At 50.8% G+C, this 21,622-nt stretch overlaps 1 protein-coding gene across 2 annotated transcripts; it reads right to left on the minus strand.

The window, feature by feature from the left end:
• Nucleotides 1–19,192: 19,192 nt before the first annotated feature.
• LOC114776780 (mortality factor 4-like protein 1) lies at nt 19,193–21,375 on the minus strand. 2 transcript variants are annotated; one of them, XM_028966878.1, is made up of 12 exons: nt 21,235–21,375; nt 21,047–21,093; nt 20,900–20,967; nt 20,713–20,799; nt 20,554–20,634; nt 20,433–20,458; nt 20,252–20,340; nt 20,059–20,160; nt 19,888–19,976; nt 19,637–19,809; nt 19,474–19,558; nt 19,193–19,402 (listed from the first exon to the last, which is right to left on the minus strand). In XM_028966878.1, exons 1-12 carry the CDS (start codon nt 21,272–21,274, stop codon nt 19,318–19,320), a joined length of 972 nt encoding a protein of 323 aa, XP_028822711.1. In that variant the 5' UTR covers nt 21,275–21,375; the 3' UTR covers nt 19,193–19,317. The 2 variants fall into 2 exon arrangements, with proteins under 2 accessions (XP_028822711.1, XP_028822712.1); XM_028966879.1 differs by having other exon boundaries at nt 20,900–20,914; nt 21,235–21,369.
• Nucleotides 21,376–21,622: the final 247 nt, after the last annotated feature.

Below are 21,622 nucleotides of genomic sequence, written 5' to 3' on the forward strand. Positions count from 1 at the left end.
GCTTTCAGCATTCAGGAGCCGTATTTCTCCTGTAGGACAACACACATAAACCACTGGTCCACCCAGCAGGACACTTGGGAGTGGGCGTGGTCATTCCATGTCTACTTCAACTCAAATCAACAGCTAATCCCAAACACCCCTGGTTATGGAATGGACCTCAGCACAATTGTACTAATTTAAATGAAGTTCTGCCATGGAGGCAGATCAATTATCCAGCCAGAGTCCATACAGACACTTGTTATTAGTTATTTAGTGAAGCTGTGGATCCCGCGCCTGCTTTCTGATCCATCTGAATCAGGGAACATGAAGCTTCATTACTGGAATCCAGTGATGTGGTTTGGATGAGGGAGATGATTGGTTGAAGTCGAGCTGGTTGCTCAGTTGGGTACAGATGTCGTGTGGGTGATGAACGCTGCATCTCCTCTGACCGAGTTGCACTTCCTGTGCAAGGTGGGTGGCTCACCGCTTCCCCCTGGTAAAAGAGCGGTGGAATTCTCCCACGTGTACTAGTTGTGAGCGCGTCACGCTCTGCAGAGTAAATAAAGAGACGAGCTCCTGAGGAGGTGGTGCAACTGCGCGTGACACAATTTCCACACCACTTCCTCTGGAGCGGAGCAGTGGTGACACCACCCAGCTGAGACTTCAACCTTCAACGAGAACAGAAGCAAGAAAGAAGGTCGCATTGTGAGCCATGGAGAAGCATGAAGAGGTCAGCAGTGGACGTTCTGCTGTTTCCATGACAACAGACCGCCCGTTGGTTAATATGAGAGGAATTTAGCGTGAACTGTGGTGAAACGGAAGTGGAAAAGGTTCCGTGTCTTCTTCTGCAAACTCGTATTTAGTTGTCTGTCAGAAGCTTCATGTAGAGCAGGAGCAGATGTGGGACTCTGGAAAAAGAAATATTCCCAATAATAATCGGTTTGGAGTTTACACACAACAAGCCCGGTAATGAATCTCCAATTACGGCACAGCGCGCGCCACCGCACTCTTATTTCATCTGGCTGGGGTTGGAAGAACAGAGAGAGGCATGTGGTTTATGGTCTGTGGGCTCCATCCTTGCTCCGGCTTCACAGCGGCATTTCAAGATGATTTTCATGAAATAAGAAATTGAGAGGAATTACACCAAAACATCATCAGGAAATCAGGAAAAATGATGTGTGTGTGTGTGTGTGTGTGTGTGTGTGCGCGCTTGTTTCCACTTCCTGTAGTGCTATAAAGAAAGGGAAGTTGCTCGTTTAACCTGGTTAGTTCTGCTGAACTCCTGACTTTCCATCCCACACACACGCTCCTCCGACCCAGATCATCCTGTAGAAGATCAAGCAGCTTCTTCACAGCAGATTCTGAGGCTCAGGAAACAAACAAACACGTCTCTGATCTTAAATCAACTCAAATGTCAAACTCTTCATCACCAGCTCAGCTCCGCAGAGCCACTGGACTGATGGTCAGACCAACAGGATCATGTCTGATCCGGACGTGTGTGTTACTGACTGCTGCATTAGTGAGTGTGAGATGTGAGTGTGTGTGTCTTCCACAACCCCCATCCCACAACATCCAGTGAAATGAAAGCCACTCAATCTGCAAAACCACACATTCAGCGCTCTTCATGTAATCAATACTGTGTGTGTGTCTTACCTGCCACGATGAGACCTTTATTACTCGAATGAAGGTGTAGAGACAGCAGGACGTCTCTCAAATGTGTGTCTAACAGCCGTGACCCCTGACCTTTGACCGTTTGTGTGACTCTGTCGCTCATCTCTCCTGCGTCTCGGTGGTGAAATGTGGCCCCTGGTGGAGCTGAAGGACCCGCCAGGTTCATGTCCCATTGGCTGCATGGCGCCTGGTCCTCATATTTCATGAGGCTGACTGTGGAGACAGACAGCTGTTCTCATATTCAATCAATACGTTCGTCAATACACAATCAATACAACAGGAGCCTGCTGCGTCAGACCCCTCATTGGCCCGGGGTGCGGCTGTGGGAGGTCGCCCTAAAGCGCTCTGATACTCGCTGAGTAGTTCACGCTTGTGGATGAAAACATCAGGGATCAATAGGACAGCGAGGAGATCAATAACGTGTCCGCTCCATTAGCATCACGTTTATCGCTCTGGCCTTGCCGTCAGGACGCCGCTAACCACCGATAACATGCAGCACGGTTCCCATTTATTCTATTTCCTGGGATTTCATACAGGAACAAGAAGGATGCTTTCCATAAAACTGCATTAAATCCTAACAATTCATACTTCATCAATACTCCATGTCATTTATTAGCCACAGACACAAACTCAATAAAAAGCTTCCAGTTGTAAAATCAAACCAGCAACGCAATTAGTGTTCATGTCAAACGTCGACGCTGTCAGGCTACTGTGTTCTATTAAAACCTTTACAGAACGTAATCTAACGTTTCCTCAAGAATACAAAAAAGCTAAACAAGTTAGGAAGACAAGAACCAAACATAAAACATCAGAACAATGTTAACGCTGAACACGCCAATAACAGACAGGAACACAAGAACGAGAACCAAGAAAAAGAACCAAGAACAAAGAACACAAGAACAAAGAACAACGCATCGGAAAGATGTTAACCCTGAACACACCAATAATGGACAGGAACACAAGAACGAGAACCAAGAACACAAGAACCAAGAACAAAGAACAACGCATCGGAAAGATGTTAACCCTGAACACACCAATAATGGACAGGAACACAAGAACGAGAACCAAGAACACAAGAACCAAGAACAAAGAACAACGCATCGGAAAGATGTTAACCCTGAACACACCAATAATGGACAGGAACACAAGAACGAGAACCAAGAACACAAGAACCAAGAACAAAGAACACAAGAACAAAGAACAACGCATCGGAAAGATGTTAACCCTGAACACACCAATAATGGACAGGAACACAAGAACGAGAACCAAGAACAAAGAACCAAGAACAAAGAACAACGCATCGGAAAGATGTTAACCCTGAACACACCAATAATGGACAGGAACACAAGAACGAGAACCAAGAACACAAGAACCAAGAACAAAGAACAACGCATCGGAAAGATGTTAACCCTGAACACGCCAATAATGGACAGGAACACAAGAACGAGAACCAAGAAAAAGAACCAAGAACAAAGCGTTGTAAAGACGTTAACGCTGAATACGGCAATAACAGGAACACGAGAACCAAGAACCAAGAACAAGATCCAAGAACAAACCGTCGGAAAGACGTTAACGCTGAATACGCCAATAACAGACAGGAACACGAGAACAAGAACCAAGAAAAAACCGTCGGAAAGACGTTAACGCTGAATACGCCAATAACAGACAGGAACACGAGAACAAGAACCAAGAACAAGAACACAAGAACAAGATCCAAGAACAAACCGTCGGAAAGACGTTAACGCTGAATACGCCAATAACGAACTGGAGAACAAGAACCAAGAAGAAAGCATTGGAAAGACGTTAACGCCAAATACGGCAATAGTGGACAGGAGAACAAGAACGAGAACCAAGAATAAAGCATCGGAAAGATGTTAACGCTGAATACGCCAATAACGAACTGGAGAACAAGAACCAAGAAGAAAGCATCGGAAAGACGTTAACGCCAAATACGGCAATAGTGGACAGGAGAACAAGAACGAGAACCAAGAATAAAGCATCGGAAAGATGTTAACGCTGAATACACCAATGATGGACAGGAGAACAAGAACAAATAACGGAACGGAGGACACATCAAGAAAAAGAGATGCAGATGTTAAACACACCATTAACAGACAAGACAAGAACCAGGAATATGGTAAATATTAAACACGCTAATTACAGACAGGAAGTGCTAAATGCTAAAGCTAGTGTTGAAATAGGAGTGCTACAAGCGCAAGTGAAGTGATTGTGAGACACTGCAGCACAGCACACGGTGACACGGGTGACACGGGTGACACGCTCAGTGGCACCTCAGGATACGAACCGGCGACCTTCAGATTCCAGAGCCACTTCCTTAACCGCTAGGCCGCCACTGCCCCAATACAAAGCTTCTGAAGACGAATATGTGGCTGGAATTCAGTGTTTAGGCTCCATTTAGTTTGGATCAGCCTGCAAATTGGAGATGAATTATTATCAGCATGAGAAGCACAGAGAGAATTGGATGTTAATTATGTTAACCTTTAGACCCACACCTTCACTTTTAACAAGATAAGTTCACGGGCGAAAAAGAGGAGATCATTATTAAGATGATTATCCTGTATCCTTGACAGCTTTGGCCTGGAAAATTGATCCAATTATCCGTTTATAATTAATTCTATTAAATACTCTGTTGGCTGTGCAGCTCTCTTTAGACCTGAAATGTTTCATTTTTCACCAGAGCATCTCCATCAGTCAGGTTTCTGTAGGTGGACAACGTTGCTGAGGTCCCATTTGGTCAGGTTTGTTAATGATTCAGCAGTAATTAAATGTGCTCCAGTATTCAGATGCTTGGAGGCGGGGCCCAACGTTTGTCATTCGTGTCACACAAACCACTCTGTTCTCCACCGGCCCCGCCCTCCATCACACAGCTGAAATATTCATCTGATTTCTCATTATTTCTAAACTGGCTTCCTTGTTAGTCTAGAATTAGATGCAAAATGAGAAACGGGCCTCTTCAGTGGAACAGTCATGTGATTCGGCCAAAGGGTGAGGAGATAGAGATGAGGGCACAATCATTACATGTTTCAGTGACACACACACACAGCTGGTTTTTATCAGAATCGTCAGATCTTTTATCATCTGTAGAGGTGAGCACCTCGGGAACGTGATGCTCCTCTCCAGCGCAGCTTCATGCAGGGGTTTAATGCCACGATTAAAGCCTAAAAATACCCAGAGGAACAGTCAGTCGGTCACGACTGGGTGAAATGTAGATAATTTGAGTTTTAAAAAGTCCAGTTCCTGTAAATCTGGCATCCCTCCCTGGTTTTTGGGAACAGAGGATTGCTGTCATCAGAAGATACAGCATCAGAACCCAGCGAATCCACATGTGAACCAGGACTGGAACCTGCAGGAAGACTCGTCACCCTGCAACACACCCTTCTGATCTTCCCATCTGAAGTTCCTGTCCCACCACGCCGGGCTCCTGCAGGAGCTGCTGGATGATGGGCTGAAAGTGGGCGGAGCTGTTTAAACCAGGTGAAGACGTGTGAAAAATCCCATCAACTTGACAGCCATGGGAGTGAGCGCGCTGCTGATGTCCCCAGTGTTCCCCTCATCCAGTCCGACAGCGCTGGGTCAAGCGGCCAGTCGCCGCGAGGACCAATCAGGATGAGCAGACAGATAACACTCAGTTGTTCCACTAGGAAAGGACTCAAGCCCCCTTCATGCATGGCGCTGTGCACGCGTTTGATTGGCGTCCGCTTGACCCTGGGCCCGCAGTGAAGCAGGCTTCAGTGGATAAGAGCCGTGAGACCGACCCACCGCGGGCAAGTAGCTGATTATGTAATCTGGCGTATTAGAGCCGTTCCAGCGCTCTTCACACGAGGACCATGCAGATGAGACGAGGGAGGAGGAACCACCCGCTGCGTTGGCGGTCTGTTCCTGGCGGAGCAGATAATAAATGTCTGCTAACTACACCGGATCCAAAATGGACAATAGATAATAGATCTCCAACCTGAAGAACATCAACACCCGACACACCTTCACTGTTAAACACCAGTGAGCCAGACTGTGAACACCAGACTGATGTCGTTCTTGAGTCTTTAGGTGATTTGGTCTTACAGACTAGGCATAGAACCAAGTTGCTTCATTATGTTCCACCTTTTCAGTAGTTCAGTGGGGGCCCTGGAATCAGAAGGTTCGAATCCTGAGCCGCCAAGGTGCCACCGAGGTCCCCTTGATGAAGGCCCCGTCCCCACACGCTGCTCCCCGGGCGCCCACTGTCACCAAGGGTGATGGTTAAAGACAGAGGACACGTGTCACCGTGTGCTGTGCTGCAGTGTCTCACAATGACAATCACGTCACTTTCAGTTTAAAGAGAACGTTTGTGTTGGGCTGAATCACGATGGGCCAGTTCTGCGATTTCTCTGGACGGTTCGCTCCTGTTTACTAAAGCTGCAGTAGAACCCAGGAACCCTGAACCACTTCTGCTTGCTGTGCTCGGCTCCTGCAGGATTTGCAGAGTTTAATATTTCATAAGGGATGTGTTGTCCTCTCCAGCCAAATCTGCAACTAATGAGCTGAAACCAAGATCCGAAGTCACCGCCTCGCCACCATCAGAGAAGCCATTACTAGCGCGGAGCTCCATTCCCCCTCCAGCTGTAAACCGAGCTTTAATCAGCAAAGTGTTTGAGGAGAACTCTTTTAAATCTGCCATTATTACACCGGATCAATGGGGAGGAGCATCAAATATTCATAACGCAGCAGAGGAGATGTGGATCATCCAGGATCTGCAGAGCAAGTTCAACACACATCAAGTCATACAGAGAACAATTTCTATTCTACTGTTGTCCAGATCTTCTTCTTTCGGCGGGCTGGGGACGTCACCTGCGTCCCCAGTGCCTGGGTTGAACAGCAGTAAATATGTTTATTAGATCTTTAAACACTCACCTCCCAGAACTGATATGTGGCCCTCACTGCGTGAGCCACGTGACCCAGTTCTCAGAGGTTCGACGTGAACGTGAAGACCGAGTGACGTTCTTTCTTGGCTTTTGTTTGTTCTAAATTTGTCTGCGTGAGGACGTGCGCTGCCGGGTCTTCTCACGCTGCCGTGTCTTCTCGCGCTCGGAGCTGTCATTTCTGTCAGAACACCAAATGGCTCTTCACACGATGTCTTGTGCTTGTGTAAGTGACAATTCTCTCCTGTGAAATCTGAATATCAGGTTCTGAAATGCACAGTCCTTCTACACACAACTGACATGATGTCCATTCATGTACTGAATTATGGGATGTGGTGGACCACATAGTATCCAGGTAATGAATTCTGGACTGGGACAACCTCATGGCCCCCGAACTGGAGCCCACGTCCTCAGTAAATCCAACAGCTGCCCACCTGTCAATGAGAACCATCTGTCTTCAGACGTCTCGCGGTGTCATTCTGGGCAGGGGCCAGACCCCCTGGTCCGTGTGTCAACATCCAGACCAAGAGGTCCTCTGCTCCTCTGTTTACCCACTCCTGCTGGCCTCAGCCCAGGCACGTCATGAACGTGCCCCACAGGCCTCCACGCTCTCTGCACGGTCTGATTGTATTTGCTCGAAAGCAAATGCAACAAGTGCATAATTATCCGAATAATTAAGCTGCCAAACCCCCAGCACGCTGCGCGAGCACCTTCCAAACACGAGTGCACCATTCATTAGCATCTGCTGTAAGCTTATTAATCATCCAACAGCCAATTAGTGGCTCTCATGGCTTGCAGTGGGAATGTAAATAAATTCCGGGGTTAATTTCCCCCTCAGATAATGAAGGAACATTATGAAAATGAGCCGAGCGACTGTGTAAATCATGTATCTCGGTAATAGATGGGGGAACACCATCATTATCCATCAGCAGCCTGGTCTGGATGGAGGTGACCGTCTCCGGCATTGGCAAACTAACAGCCCCGTTCATTAGCAAAGCAGCAGAGAACATGACACCTCCAGTAGCACTGGAGAACCAGTGGTCCTCAACCAGCCAAGAGCAGATATGATCCTACACCCAACCCCATGACATGACCGCCAATCAAATTTCCTTTCTTCAGCGCTTTTTACAATGTAGATTGTCATGAAGCGTCTAACATTAGAACAGCAGCTCAAGGCACCAAGTGAGCAGCGAAAGGCAAGAAAAGCTCCTCAAAAAGGCTCAGCACTGGACAACCATGGGATGGAAATCTGAGGATATTGGAGTCCTGTTGTGGTTTATGATGGAATCAGCAGATGGCTTGTGAAGAAGAAGATCTTTAGAAAGAGCAGAATCTGAAGCTCATGATTTGCTGATGAAGGCCGAGATGCAGGCGAGCTCCTCAGAGCTGCTGTATTATTGTGTCCTTTTTTTAAAATGGCCGCTTTGGGGTGTTTTCGGCGTGCTGGTACGGAGTTGGCTGGGGAAAGGCAGGTAACTCATCATCACGCCTCGCCGAGTGAACTTCACATCCTCAGTACGAGCCCCAAGACGCTCTCACCTGCTCCCCGAAATGGTCTTTCTCCACCAACCCAGTCAATTAAGACGGTGCAGCCGGGGGCGGAGGCTCCAAGCACCCTGTCACGGGGACCTGCCGCGATGGCCTCATATAGCAGAGGAGTAAATATGGCGCCGTGCACAAATATGTATATCATTTCTGATAAATAATTGATAATAAACGTAACATCGCGTGCATTTCTCGGCTGGGGTGGAGACGAGGTTCCCTCGGGATGTGTCCCTTCCACGAGACCACAATGACCGTAGCGCAATACGAAATCAAACTCTCGAACGTGAGTTGACGGGATTACGGGCTGCGATCTGAACAAATATCCGGGTGTTAATACATAAATAAATACATTTGTCGAGTCGAGAAATGCTTATTTGTCATAAATGATATTCATGAATCTCGTTGCACTTGATGCTGAATGAAGAGATATATTTGTGACTGGTGTGATATTTGAAGCTGAAGTGCATCTCCGTACATGATCACTACCAGCAGAAGGCAGCAGACCAGGATGAAGATGGGGCAGATCACACCACCAACAACTAATGTCCCATGATGCTCATGTCCTTCATGGTGCTGTGTGGAGAATCTGGTGTGATGTTGTGGACTGTGGTGGAGTGGTCCTGGAGACACGCTCATGAAGACGTTCCATGTCCCTCCAGGGACCATGTCAGTGTCAATCACCGCCAAACCGCCATCATTCCCTCTGTCAGCAGGAAACGGCCAAATATCGAGCGGGGGGGCTGGACTCCGCCCACCTTCTTCACATCTTTACCGACATCCGCAGCGTGTGTAGTGCAGAACATGGAGGGTTGTGTGTGTGTGTAGTGCAGTGTGTAGAGAGTTGTGTACAGTGCAGTGTATGCAGGGTTGTGTGTGTTTGCAGTGTGTGTAGTGCAGAACATGGAGGGTTGTGTGTGTGTGTAGTGCAGTGTGTAGAGAGTTGTGTATAGTGCAGTGTATGCAGGGTTGTGTGTGTTTGCAGTGTGTGTAGTGCAGAACGTGGAGGGTTGTGTGTGTGTGTGTAGTGCAGTGTGTAGAGAGTTGTGTACAGTGCAGTGTATGCAGGGTTGTGTGTGTTTGCAGTGTGTGTAGTGCAGAACGTGGAGGGTTGTGTGTGTGTGTAGTGCAGTGTGTAGAGAGTTGTGTACAGTGCAGTGTATGCAGGGTTGTGTGTGTTTGCAGTGTGTGTAGTGCAGAACGTGGAGGGTTGTGTGTGTGTGTAGTGCAGTGTGTAGAGAGTTGTGTATAGTGCAGTGTATGCAGGGTTGTGTGTGTTTGCAGTGTGTGTAGTGCAGAACGTGGAGGGTTGTGTGTGTCTGTAGTGCAGTGTGTAGAGAGTTGTGTATAGTGCAGTGTATGCAGGGTTGTGTGTGTTTGCAGTGTGTGTAGTGCAGAACGTGGAGGGTTGTGTGTGTGTGTAGTGCAGTGTGTAGAGAGTTGTGTACAGTGCAGTGTATGCAGGGTTGTGTGTGTTTGCAGTGTGTGTAGTGCAGAACGTGGAGGGTTGTGTGTGTGTGTAGTGCAGTGTGTAGAGAGTTGTGTACAGTGCAGTGTATGCAGGGTTGTGTGTGTTTGCAGTGTGTGTAGTGCAGAACGTGGAGGGTTGTGTGTGTGTGTAGTGCAGTGTGTAGAGAGTTGTGTATAGTGCAGTGTATGCAGGGTTGTGTGTGTTTGCAGTGTGTGTAGTGCAGTGTGTAGAGAGTTGTGTGTAGTGCAGTGTGTGTGTGTGTGTGTGTGTAACCGTTAATGAAACTCACAGAACCACGTTGTCTTCACACCCGACTGCTGCTGATAAGTGAACTTGAATAATGAAAGTAAAAAAAAGTGTGTAAGTGAGACAAAACCCTCGTACGGGGTTACAATAATGTGTGAGTCAGCTGCATCCACCACTCTGTGTGTGTGTGTGTGTGTGTGTGTGTGTATAGTAGTAGTAAGTGTGAGAGTGATAAGGAGAGTGGGGACAGAGTGAGGAAGTGATGATATCACCAGAGTGATGAGTGCAGGTGAAGTGGAGACGAAATCCATGATGTCTAATTATTCTGTACACACACACACACACACACAATCTACACACATGTGATATTTCAGTTTTTCACTCTGTGTATTTCCTTATCATTTCATTGTCAGTATGAGGTGCTGTATGTACATTAATGAGGAGAAAAATGAACTTTTAGCAAATGGTTGCAATATAATAAAGAGGTGGGGGGGCGGGGTCACACACACACTTTACATTTTTAAAAATGTTTATAAGAACGTTGCAGTCACTTCTTTTGTTATTGTGGTCAAGTGTCCACAGCATCTTCTCCAGCTGGTCACCACACTAAAAGATCATTTATTTCCATCTGAATCCTGGACATCAAACCTTCAGGCCTTCTGACTTTATGAATGAAGATGGACTTTTCTTTCTAATAAATGATTTGTAGATTTCTGCATGAAATTCAGACAGAAACAGACACGTTCCATCTGAGAAGGTTCCGTGTGACGTTCCGTGGGCTGTAAACCCCCCTCAGGAAGGGAGATCACATGACTGCCTGGTGAAGTGCAGGATCCGTGTTGTCATGGCGACCGAGCCGGCGTGCTGTAGAACCGACAGCAAAACAAAGGAACCGCGTTCCCTGGGCGGGCACCTTCTACCCAAGATGGCGGCCAGTCAGACGCCGGCTGGAGGGGAGAGGCGGGGTGTCATTTTCCCCCGAGAACCTCCCGACCCCCACAAATAACCTTCAGCTGACCTTCAAACCCGGCTGAATAATTCAGATCCCATTTTCATATCAATGGGCGGGTCAAACACCAGGCAATTATGTCCCATCCGTCAGAGAGGAGCATAATAAAGTTCTGGAGATGTTCTCCCACCACGTTAATGCACCATGAATTATTCAGTAATGAGCCGGAGATCCGCCGAGAACATCGACCCTGCACATAAACATGACAAATTGGCAGATCATCTGTTCAATTAGGATGGAGGAGCAGGTGGAGCAGGTGGAGCAGGTGCGGCACCACGTTTACCAGCCAGACCAACGGCATGATGGGAAACACCTTGTTTCTGTGACGGTGATTTCAAGCGACGCGCCGTGAGCAGAGAGGACGAGATTTTCCCCTCGGTGCCTGGCGCCTCCACCCGTCTCTACACCTCCCTCCACCCGTCCCTACATCTACCTCCAACCGTCCCTACACCTCCCTCCGCCCGTCCCTACATCTCCCTACACCTCCCTCCACCCGTCCCTACATCTCCCTCCACCCGTCTCTACACCTCCCTCCGCCCGTCCCTACATCTACCTCCGCCCGTCTCTACACCTCCCTCCACCCGTCTCTACATCTACCTCCGCCCGTCTCTACATCTACCTCCGCCCGTCTCTACACCTCCCTCCACCCGTCTCTACATCTACCTCCACCCGTCTCTACACCTCCCTCCACCCGTCCCTACACCTACCTCCGCCCGTCTCTACACCTACCTCCGCCCGTCCCTACATCTACCTCCGCCCGTCCCTACACCTCCCTCCGCCCGTCCCTACATCTACCTCCAACCGTCCCTACACCTCCCTCCACCCGTCCCTACACCTCCCTCCACCCGTCCCTACATCTCCCTCCACCCGTCCCTACATCTCCCTCCACCCGTCCCTACATCTCCCTCCACCCGTCCCTACATCTACCTCCACCCGTCCCTACACCTCCCTCCACCCGTCTCTACACCTCCCTCCACCCGTCCCTACATCTCCCTCCACCCGTCCCTACACCTCCCTCCGCCCGTCCCTACATCTACCTCCGCCCGTCTCTACATCTACCTCCGCCCGTCTCTACACCTCCCTCCACCCGTCTCTACACCTCCCTCCACCCGTCTCTACACCTCCCTCCACCCGTCCCTACACCTCCCTCCACCCATCCCTACACCTCCCTCCACCCGTCCCTACACCTCCCTCCACCCGTCTCTACATCTACCTCCACCCATCTCTACACCTCCCTCCACCCGTCCCTACATCTACCTCCAACCGTCCCTACACCTCCCTCCACCCGTCCCTACATCTACCTCCAACCGTCCCTACACCTCCCTCCGCCCGTCCCTACATCTCCCTACACCTCCCTCCACCCGTCCCTACATCTCCCTCCACCCGTCTCTACACCTCCCTCCGCCCGTCCCTACATCTACCTCCAACCGTCCCTACACCTCCCTCCACCCGTCCCTACACCTCCCTCCACCCGTCCCTACACCTCCCTCCACCCGTCCCTACATCTCCCTCCGCCCGTCCCTACATCTACCTCCGCCCGTCTCTACATCTACCTCCGCCCGTCTCTACACCTCCCTCCACCCGTCTCTACACCTCCCTCCACCCGTCCCTACATCTACCTCCACCCGTCCCTACACCTCCCTCCACCCGTCTCTACACCTCCCTCCACCCGTCCCTACATCTCCCTCCACCCGTCCCTACACCTCCCTCCGCCCGTCCCTACACCTCCCTCCGCCCGTCCCTACACCTACCTCCGCCCGTCTCTACACCTACCTCCACCCGTCTCTACACCTCCCTCCACCCGTCCCTACATCTACCTCCAACCGTCCCTACACCTCCCTCCGCCCGTCCCTACATCTCCCTACACCTCCCTCCACCCGTCCCTACATCTCCCTCCACCCGTCTCTACACCTCCCTCCGCCCGTCCCTACATCTACCTCCAACCGTCCCTACACCTCCCTCCACCCGTCCCTACACCTCCCTCCACCCGTCCCTACATCTCCCTCCGCCCGTCTCTACACCTCCCTCCACCCGTCCCTACATCTACCTCCGCCCGTCTCTACACCTCCCTACACCTCCCTCCACCCGTCCCTACATCTACCTCCAACCGTCCCTACACCTCCCTCCACCCGTCCCTACACCTCCCTCCACCCGTCCCTACATCTCCCTCCGCCCGTCACTACATCTACCTCCAACCGTCCCTACACCTCCCTCCACCCGTCCCTACACCTCCCTCCACCCGTCCCTACATCTCCCTCCGCCCGTCTCTACACCTCCCTCCACCCGTCCCTACATCTACCTCCGCCTGTCTCTACACCTCCCTACACCTCCCTCCACCCGTCCCTACATCTCCCTCCGCCCGTCACTACATCTACCTCCAACCGTCCCTACACCTCCCTCCACCCGTCCCTACACCTCCCTCCACCCGTCCCTACATCTCCCTCCGCCCGTCTCTACACCTCCCTCCACCCGTCCCTACATCTACCTCCAACCGTCCCTACACCTCCCTCCACCCGTCCCTACACCTCCCTCCGCCCGTCCCTACATCTCCCTCCGCCCGTCTCTACACCTCCCTCCACCCGTCCCTACATCTACCTCCGCCTGTCTCTACACCTCCCTACACCTCCCTCCACCCGTCCCTACATCTCCCTTCGCCCGTCACTACATCTACCTCCAACCGTCCCTACACCTCCCTCCACCCGTCTCTACACCTCCCTCCACCCGTCCCTACATCTACCTCCACCCGTCCCTACACCTCCCCCCACCCGTCTCTACACCTCCCTCCACCCGTCCCTACATCTCCCTCCACCCGTCCCTACACCTCCCTCCACCCGTCCCTACACCTCCCTCCGCCCGTCCCTACACCTACCTCCGCCCGTCTCTACACCTACCTCCGCCCGTCCCTACATCTACCTCCGCCCGTCCCTACACCTCCCTCCGCCCGTCCCTACATCTACCTCCAACCGTCCCTACACCTCCCTCCACCCGTCTCTACATCTACCTCCGCCCGTCCATACATCTACCTCCGCCCGTCTCTACACCTACCTCCGCCCGTCTCTACACCTACCTCCGCCCGTCCCTACACCTCCCTCCACCCGTCTCCACTTCTTATTAATTCATAATATACGGCGGCTGCAGCTCGACATGAGATCCTCTGAAAGCCAGACACGTCTGAGAGGAGCGAGAGCAGAGTGGAGAGTAGGTTGTGAAAAGGGAATGGAGTGTGTGTGCGTGTGTGTATGTGTCAGTATGTGTGTCAGTGTGTGAGTGTGTGTGTGCGTGTGTGTGCGCGTGTATTATGTGGAATGATGGGGGGTCACGTTGTGAAATATTAATCGTGGTTCTGGCCGTGGGCAGGTAGGTGCAGGCAGATGAAAAGCACATTGCAGCTCTTTGAAGTGGGTGGGGGGTGTGGCTTCACAGGCGGCCATATTGGTGGGTGATGCCTGAAAACATCTGCAACTACAGCAGCACCTTCTCATCATGGTGGTAGTAGCCTAGTGGGTAAAACACTCGCCTATGAACCAGAAGATCCAGGTTCAAATCCCACTTACTACCATCGCGTCCCTGAGCAGGACACTTAACCCTGAGTGTCTCCAGGGGGGGACTGTCCCTGTAACTACTGACTGTAAGTCGCTCTGGATAAGGGCGTCTGGTAAACGCTGTAAATGTAAATGTATCACCTTCGTGGCCCTTCATCACCTTCACGTCTGTCGCCTCAGTCGTTCGATCGGTGTTTTTACTCCATCACAGCTTTACTAGTTGAGGTGACCAGCTGTGAACCCCGTTATTTGAGGTGTTGGATGTAATTTCTGGTTGAAACAGACCCTTCAGAGTGAGGCGGTGCTGTCGAGGGAAGTAATTATCGTTAAGACTCTCTGGTTAAGTATCTTGATGAATCAAGATGGTATCAAAAGGCAGAATAAAACGAGTGAAAAGTGCATCGAGAACGACGCTGCAGACGAGTCCCACGCTTCTCACTCACACCAACCAGAAAACGTCCTGTTTGCTAATTATGCAAAGAACACTCAATTAGCATAACGACTTTGCAGTGTCGTTACAAACAGCAGCGCACCCCACAGGGCTGTGTGTGTGTGTGTGTGTGTGTTACTGAAGATATGAGTGTCTGACACAATGTGTGTGTGCATAATTAGGAAATAACTATATGAGAGTGTGTGTTAATGAAGATGTGTGCGTGTGTGTGGTGTGTGTGTGTGTGTGTGTGTGTGTGCGTGTGTGTGTTCTCTGTGTGGGTCATAAGACTTCCAGGACTTCCATCACAATAGTAAACGCACACACACAGCAGTCGTGTAGGAGACAGAAGAAGGGGTGAAGATCCAGAGCTGGAGTGGGACAGGGAGCAGCAGATGGTGAGAGCATGAAGACCAGACCTCCACCGAGCGACCAGTCACCAACAGCAGAGTTAATGAGATCATTAGGAGTCTAAATGAACGTGAGCTGAGCAGCCATCCCACCACAGTTCACACCTGAGAAGAACATCAGGAACACCATCCTGATAAGTGGAGTCCAGCGTGGTCGTTACTGGTCCTCCAACATCTCACCCGAGCAGCTGATCTGGAGTGGAGATGATGTGGAGTGTATATGAGGTGCGCGGCTCGCCGCCACCGAAGATTAGATTAGCCTCTTCAGCGTCTCTGGATGGGACCTGCGAGCAGAACCGAGAGGCCGGCCTCATTTCAGGCTAATCCAGGAGCAGAAGGTACGAGGGCCGCAGGCAGGAGCCCAGAAGGTCAGGCTATTAAAACCCAGGTGCTCTTTACTGCAGGAGCCAGACTTTCATCACTGTGGGCGGAGCCTCAGCACGCACGGCTAGTTTTGAATGATCTGCTGTGTTGTTGATCTAAAGCGCTTCTAATGATGAATAAAGAGAAGATAAAGAGAAGCGGGCGGAGTCAGGAGCGACTGTCCTAACAGGATAATGAGGACACACACACACGCTGTCTGCTCAGGACAGGGCGGGATTTGATCATTTGGGAAGGTCAGGTGGGCGGGGTGGGTGTGGTCCAACCAATCACAAGCAGCTTCTGTTCTTTCCTGCTGAGATCATGTGGCCTGAGACAGTAGACGTGAGCAGGACCAGAGACTGGTGTCCCACATATTAAAATGATAAATCTCTTTCATTATACCATGTCTGCTACAGATAGGATCTGATAGAATCTAAAGCCCCTCTTCAGACAGCTCAATAATTCATATTTCCTCAAATCAAAGCTGCTGCCGCTCCCTGTTATTGTGCTTCTGTCTCCCGCCCGGCCGGATATTGGAGGAGCGGCGGCGTCCATCTACAGGGGGACATCCAGGGGACACCAGCCACACGTCACCGACAAGATGTATAAATGAGATGGAGCAGGTGAACAGCCCACAGCTGTTCTGCTGTTTACACTCTTCTCGGGTTAAGAGCTCGTTTGGAAGCTCCTGCACCAAAGCTGGACCAGATCTTTCTACAACAAACTCCATAAAGATCTCCAGCGCATAAATATTTATGGATGCCGGCGCTTCCCAGCATGCCTGTTCTGGATCATCTGGAGGAGCTCCAGTGCCTAGATCATCGTGGTCTTTGGTGGTCCAGCCTCCACATGGTGAGGGAGGGGCTCTGGAGGACACCCCCAGTCCCAGAGCTGCTCTGATTGGCCCAGCTGACCAGACCAACAAACCTGGACGCTGGGTGAACTCCACCAACCAATCGTAACGAGGAGCTGCGTTGGAACCCAGGGCTCCGGTCCGGTCCGGATTTCGGATCGGGGTCAAATAAATTGTTATGGAGTTTGCAGCGCTGCCAGACTGGCATTTAGCAAAGTTCAGCACAGTGATGGAAACCTTCCCTGGACCACAGACCAAAGGTCAGGACAGTCCATCAAAATGGCAGCGCCGCTCGAATGCTGAGCATCCTCGTGATGAAGGGGGCGGTTCTTCATGGGTCTAGTGGTTCTGGCTGTGGAACATCTGGACCATCCTCCGGCTGCTTGCAGAATCACTGGAGCATACCCACAATGCACCTGTGATAAAACTGACTCCGCCCCCTCAGCAGGCTTACTCTGAAAGCCACACCCAGAGCCAAGTGGCTTACAGCCACACAAGGCAGGTGGCTGGTGGAATGCTGTGGTGGAATTACACCGCAGCCAGAGCCACGCCCACCGCCGACATACACTGACATATATGGGCCTGTTAACCTCAGCAGGACAAATAATTTACAACACACACACACACACACACACACACACACACACACACACACCAGTCGCCAGCACGTCACACAAGAAAATCTTTCTCCTGCGCACACAGTGGTCTTACTGGTCTGAACCCTGACATCTGTTCTAATTGATGTAGTTTCATTAGCAGATTCTGCATTTCATCTCCACTCTGTGCTGATGTGTTCTGCAGCATTTCATACAGACGATTGTACGTCGCTAGAAATGGGTACGTGTGTGTTTGCAAAACTGGTCACTGGCGCCCCCTGCTGTTCAAATGAACAAAGCGCAGCTGCCAACATCTCAGTCCATCAGAGAACCAGAAGCTTCCAGATCACAACTCCTTTCTCCCAATCTGGATGAGTCCAACAGAAGGAGGAGGAGAACAAGCTGTCTGCTGTCTCAGCTCTCACTTGCTGGAAGGTGTTGTGTTCATGGACAACGAGGTTCCAAACACAACTTTTAACCAACAGGCACCCAATACATCTCAGCCCCACCCAGCTCCATCACAGCATGAGGAACACAGATCTACACCAGCTCAGCCTCCACTGAGGTCCATTGGAACCACCACCCAGCAGCCATCATGGGACCATCAGGACCCGACAGGAAGTGCGTGAAGGAGCGTTGAAGGTGTATTTTTCTGTTTTTTTGTGATGCTGCAGTGTGGAATAATTGCAAATGAGGCGGAGCTCTGAAGATCGGTGAGATTTCCCACATTCTCGGTTAATTTTGATGATCATCACAAAAGTTTGCATATTCAACATAAACTTGTCTTTTTTCCCCTCATGTGTATCTGACACAGAGACTGTTCACTAATTTCACATTCACCACTTCATCCAATCACAATTACAGAAATAATTACATGCGGGTTCCTCCTCTCCAACATACAGATAACCAGCAAGCAGCCACTTCCTGTTTCGGTCTGGTTATGTCTGTGGACACAGAAGTATGTAGAATTTATGTCGTGTGTGTGTTGCATGTCGTGTGTGTGTGTTGCACGTCGTGTGTGTGTGTGTTGCATGTCGTGTGTGTGTGTTGCACGTTGTGTGTGTGTGTGTTGCATGTCGTGTGTGTGTGTTGCACGTCGTGTGTGTGTGTGTTGCATGTCGTGTGTGTGTGTTGCACGTCATGTGTGTGTGTGTTGCGTGTCGTGTGTGTGTTGCACGTCGTGTGTGTGTGTTGCACGTCGTGTGTGTGTGTGTTGCATGTCGTGTGTGTGTGTTGCACGTTGTGTGTGTGTGTTGCACGTTGTGTGTGTGTGTGTTGCATGTCGTGTGTGTGTGTTGCACGTTGTGTGTGTGTGTGTTGCATGTCGTGTGTGTGTGTTGCACGTCGTGTGTGTGTGTGTTGCACGTCGTGTGTGTGTGTTGCACGTCGTGTGTGTGTGTGTTGCACGTCGTGTGTGTGTGTTGCACGTCGTGTGTGTGTGTGTTGCGTGTCGTGTGTGTGTTGCACGTCGTGTGTGTGTGTTGCACGTCGTGTGTGTGTTGCATGTCATGTGCATTTTTTACAGCATTTACCAGACGCCCTTATCCAGAGCGACGTAGTCAGTAGTTACAGGGACAGTCCCCCCCTGAAGACACTCAGGGTTAAGTGTCAGGGACACGATGATAGTAAGTGGGGTTTGAACCCGAGTCTTCTGGTTTACAGGCGAGTGTGTTACCTGCTTGCAGTGTGTGGGGACCTCTGCGGCACCCTCTGATTACGGGGCCGCATCTTTAACCGCCAGGCCCCCACTGGCCCATCTTAACATCTGAACTAACATTTAACTCATCCGAACATCTAAAGATGATTGCTTCAGAGATCAGCCTCAGGATGAAGGTCAAGATCAGAACAAGTCAGACGCACCACCTGCAGAGCTGCTTCACTGTGGATAAGGGAGCAGCAGGACAGGAATGAGAACAGGAAGTCATTGACCACTAACAGGAAGTGCAGCTTGTGCCGGTTTTCTCCTCACACCATGTAACAGTAATAAGACTCTGATCTGCTCGTGTGAACTGGTGTGTCATGGAGGTCGGTTTCATGTAGAAAGACCTTCTCTCCAATACTAGAAGCAGAGAAGATGCAGATATGACCTGGTGGACGTTATGGGGGGTCTGTTCTCCAGGACATCTTCAAATCAACCAAAATAACGTCATTTTACACACGGCAGTAATGGAAAAAACGACTATTTATTATAAAACATGAAAAAAAAGAGCTAAGTTTGTGACACTTTAGACAGAAGGAGCTTCAACATGGACACGAACACGGTTCTGGGACGTGGACGGCGTCTGGAGGTCAGACGGCTTTGCGGTGATATTCGGGCGGGGCCACTTCGTAATCGCTGGCGCTGAACAGAGATGAGGAGTTCTTTACCAGATACCTGCGAACGGAGCAGAAGAAAACGATAAGGGCCGCCCACTGACCAGAGGAGGCGGAGCCACAGACACTTACTTCAGGAAGTCCTGCAGGTAACTCAGCAGCAGAGCCAGGCTCTTCTCATCCAGTGGGGTGTAGGCGAGCATGGCGCCAATCCTCACTACACACACAAAAAGATGATGATGATGATGATGCACCCCAGAGCATCGCCGAATAACGTCTGCAGGACGTTCCGTACCGAACAGCCTGAGCAGGTGTGGCGCTCCGTAGATCTGGGACATGGGCGTGTCAGGGTGGTTGGCGAGAACCTCGGCGTACTGCGGACGCTCGAACTTGTAGAGGAGCTGCGTTCCCAGCATGACGTTGAAGTACTCTCGGATCCCGGCGGCCACCTCGTTCACCGCACACTCCCTGAGAGAGAGAGAGAGAGGAGATGAAGCCAACGTCAACCTCCGCAGGGAAGAGGACACGACGTCCTCGCACACTCACTTGTTGTCGGAATTTCCGCGAGATTTCTTGTAATTGGCGTAGTCCTCCAGCACAGAGTCCACGTTCTTCTTCGCAGGAAGGTGGAAGAGCTTGAGGAGAACAGGAAGATCAGCGTTTATTTTCATCACAGAAGCAAGCAGCGAAGCCCCGCCCACCAACACCAAGCCCCACCTGCTTCTGTCTGGTGATCAGGTCCCAGTCGTCCACCAGCCACGGTTTCAGCTCCTCTGGGATCTTCACTTTAACCTCCACGCGGTTGATGAAGGTTTCCTCCTGAACCAAGAACCAGAATAATCGTCCAGCGTCATGATCTCACACACACACACAGAGAGAGAGAGAGAGAGAGAGAGAGAGAGAGGCGTACACTTTCAACAGTAGGGTCCACGCGCGCCCTCTTCTTACGCGGGGGGTGGGGCACTTCACCTGTGCTCGTCCCTTCACCAGCTCCTGGTGCTGCAGAGAGAGCGAGAGAATTGGTTTATTCAGACATTTCCACCAAACCCCAGTAAATAATGCCCAGCTCTGCTCTGCTCTTCTTCACTCACTCTTCTGTTTGTTCTTTTTTGTTTTCCTGTAATGAGAGGAGGATCAGTGTGAGAGTCAGAAACCAACCAGCTGCCACAACAGACTGTTTACGTATGTGTGTGTGTGTGTGTGTTCACTCACACATCAGTGTTTTTCTGCTGCACAGCAGCCATCTTCTTACTTGGTGCGATTCCCCTCATCCTTCCCTCAACATAATGGTCTCTGGAGCACAGAAAGAAGCAGAGCTCAGAAGAAGCAGGAAGACGGAGCGCAAGATGAACACCTGGAACTGGGACTCACTGATTTGCCTTCTGAAGCTCTTTCTGTTTCTGCAGGTTGCTGTCCACATATTTCAGCACGCGACTCTCAGGAACCCATTCGTCCCAGCTGGAGACCCCACACACACACCACACACACACACACACACACACACGTCAGAGCAGGTACAGCGACGTAAAAAGCTCCAGTCTGCTGGCCTGACACTCACTTCTTATTCCATCCGCTGTAATGAATGAAATATTTCACCTGCTTGTCCTTGATATTGATTTTTACACACTGCGAACACACAAGCACACGCGGCAGATCAACTTATATCCCAGCAGCAATAAAGCAGGCCGCCCGAGGCCGCACCAACCTTGGCTTCGTAAAGCAGAGGCCCATGAAAACACAGCACTCGTTCACCTGAGGGAGGAAACACAGAGAGAGCGGTCAGACTCCCCGACCGACCCGCCGCCCGGACTCCCCTCTCCCTCCCGCCGGACCCGCCGCCGCCGCCGCCGCCGCCGCAGCCGGGACTCCCCTCTCCCGCCCGCGGCTCCGCACCTTCACTAAATTTGGGTTTCGGGTCCTGTTTCGGCGCCATTCACAGCTGCGGCGGGTAAATTGTGCGGGAATCAGATCCGGGCATCGCCAGCAGCTCCCAGCACAGGCGCGCACGGCGTCGCTTTCATGACGCGCTTCGCCTGCGCCGCGATGACGTCAGGCGGGGCGGGGCGTGGCGACGTCACTTCCGCCGGTTTTCTACAGCAATAAATAGATTTTTTTACGTATAAACCGAGTCCTGGTTTCTTCAATAACTTCAGTACCTTATCAACGAGCAAAGGCTGAACTTTTTGAGTTCATAGTTCGCTTAAAAATTGTTTCTAAATAATTAAATATAAAGAGAGAGATTACGTTTTATTTTCCTTATTAATTTCATTTTTGGGTTTGG

Source organism: Denticeps clupeoides, unplaced genomic scaffold (assembly GCF_900700375.1).
Source record: "Denticeps clupeoides unplaced genomic scaffold, fDenClu1.1, whole genome shotgun sequence".
Lineage (NCBI taxonomy): Eukaryota > Metazoa > Chordata > Actinopteri > Clupeiformes > Denticipitidae > Denticeps > Denticeps clupeoides.

Coding starts and splice junctions, on each gene's coding strand:
- LOC114776780 (XM_028966878.1), bottom strand. CDS start 21,274: ATGGCGCCGAAACAGGACCCGAAACCCAAATTTAGTGAAG. Junction 21,094..21,234: donor GAAACCCAAATTTAGTGAAG/GTGCGGAGCCGC, acceptor TTCCTCCCTCAG/GTGAACGAGTGCTGTGTTTT. Junction 19,810..19,887: donor CGCGGAAATTCCGACAACAA/GTGAGTGTGCGA, acceptor TCTCTCTCTCAG/GGAGTGTGCGGTGAACGAGG.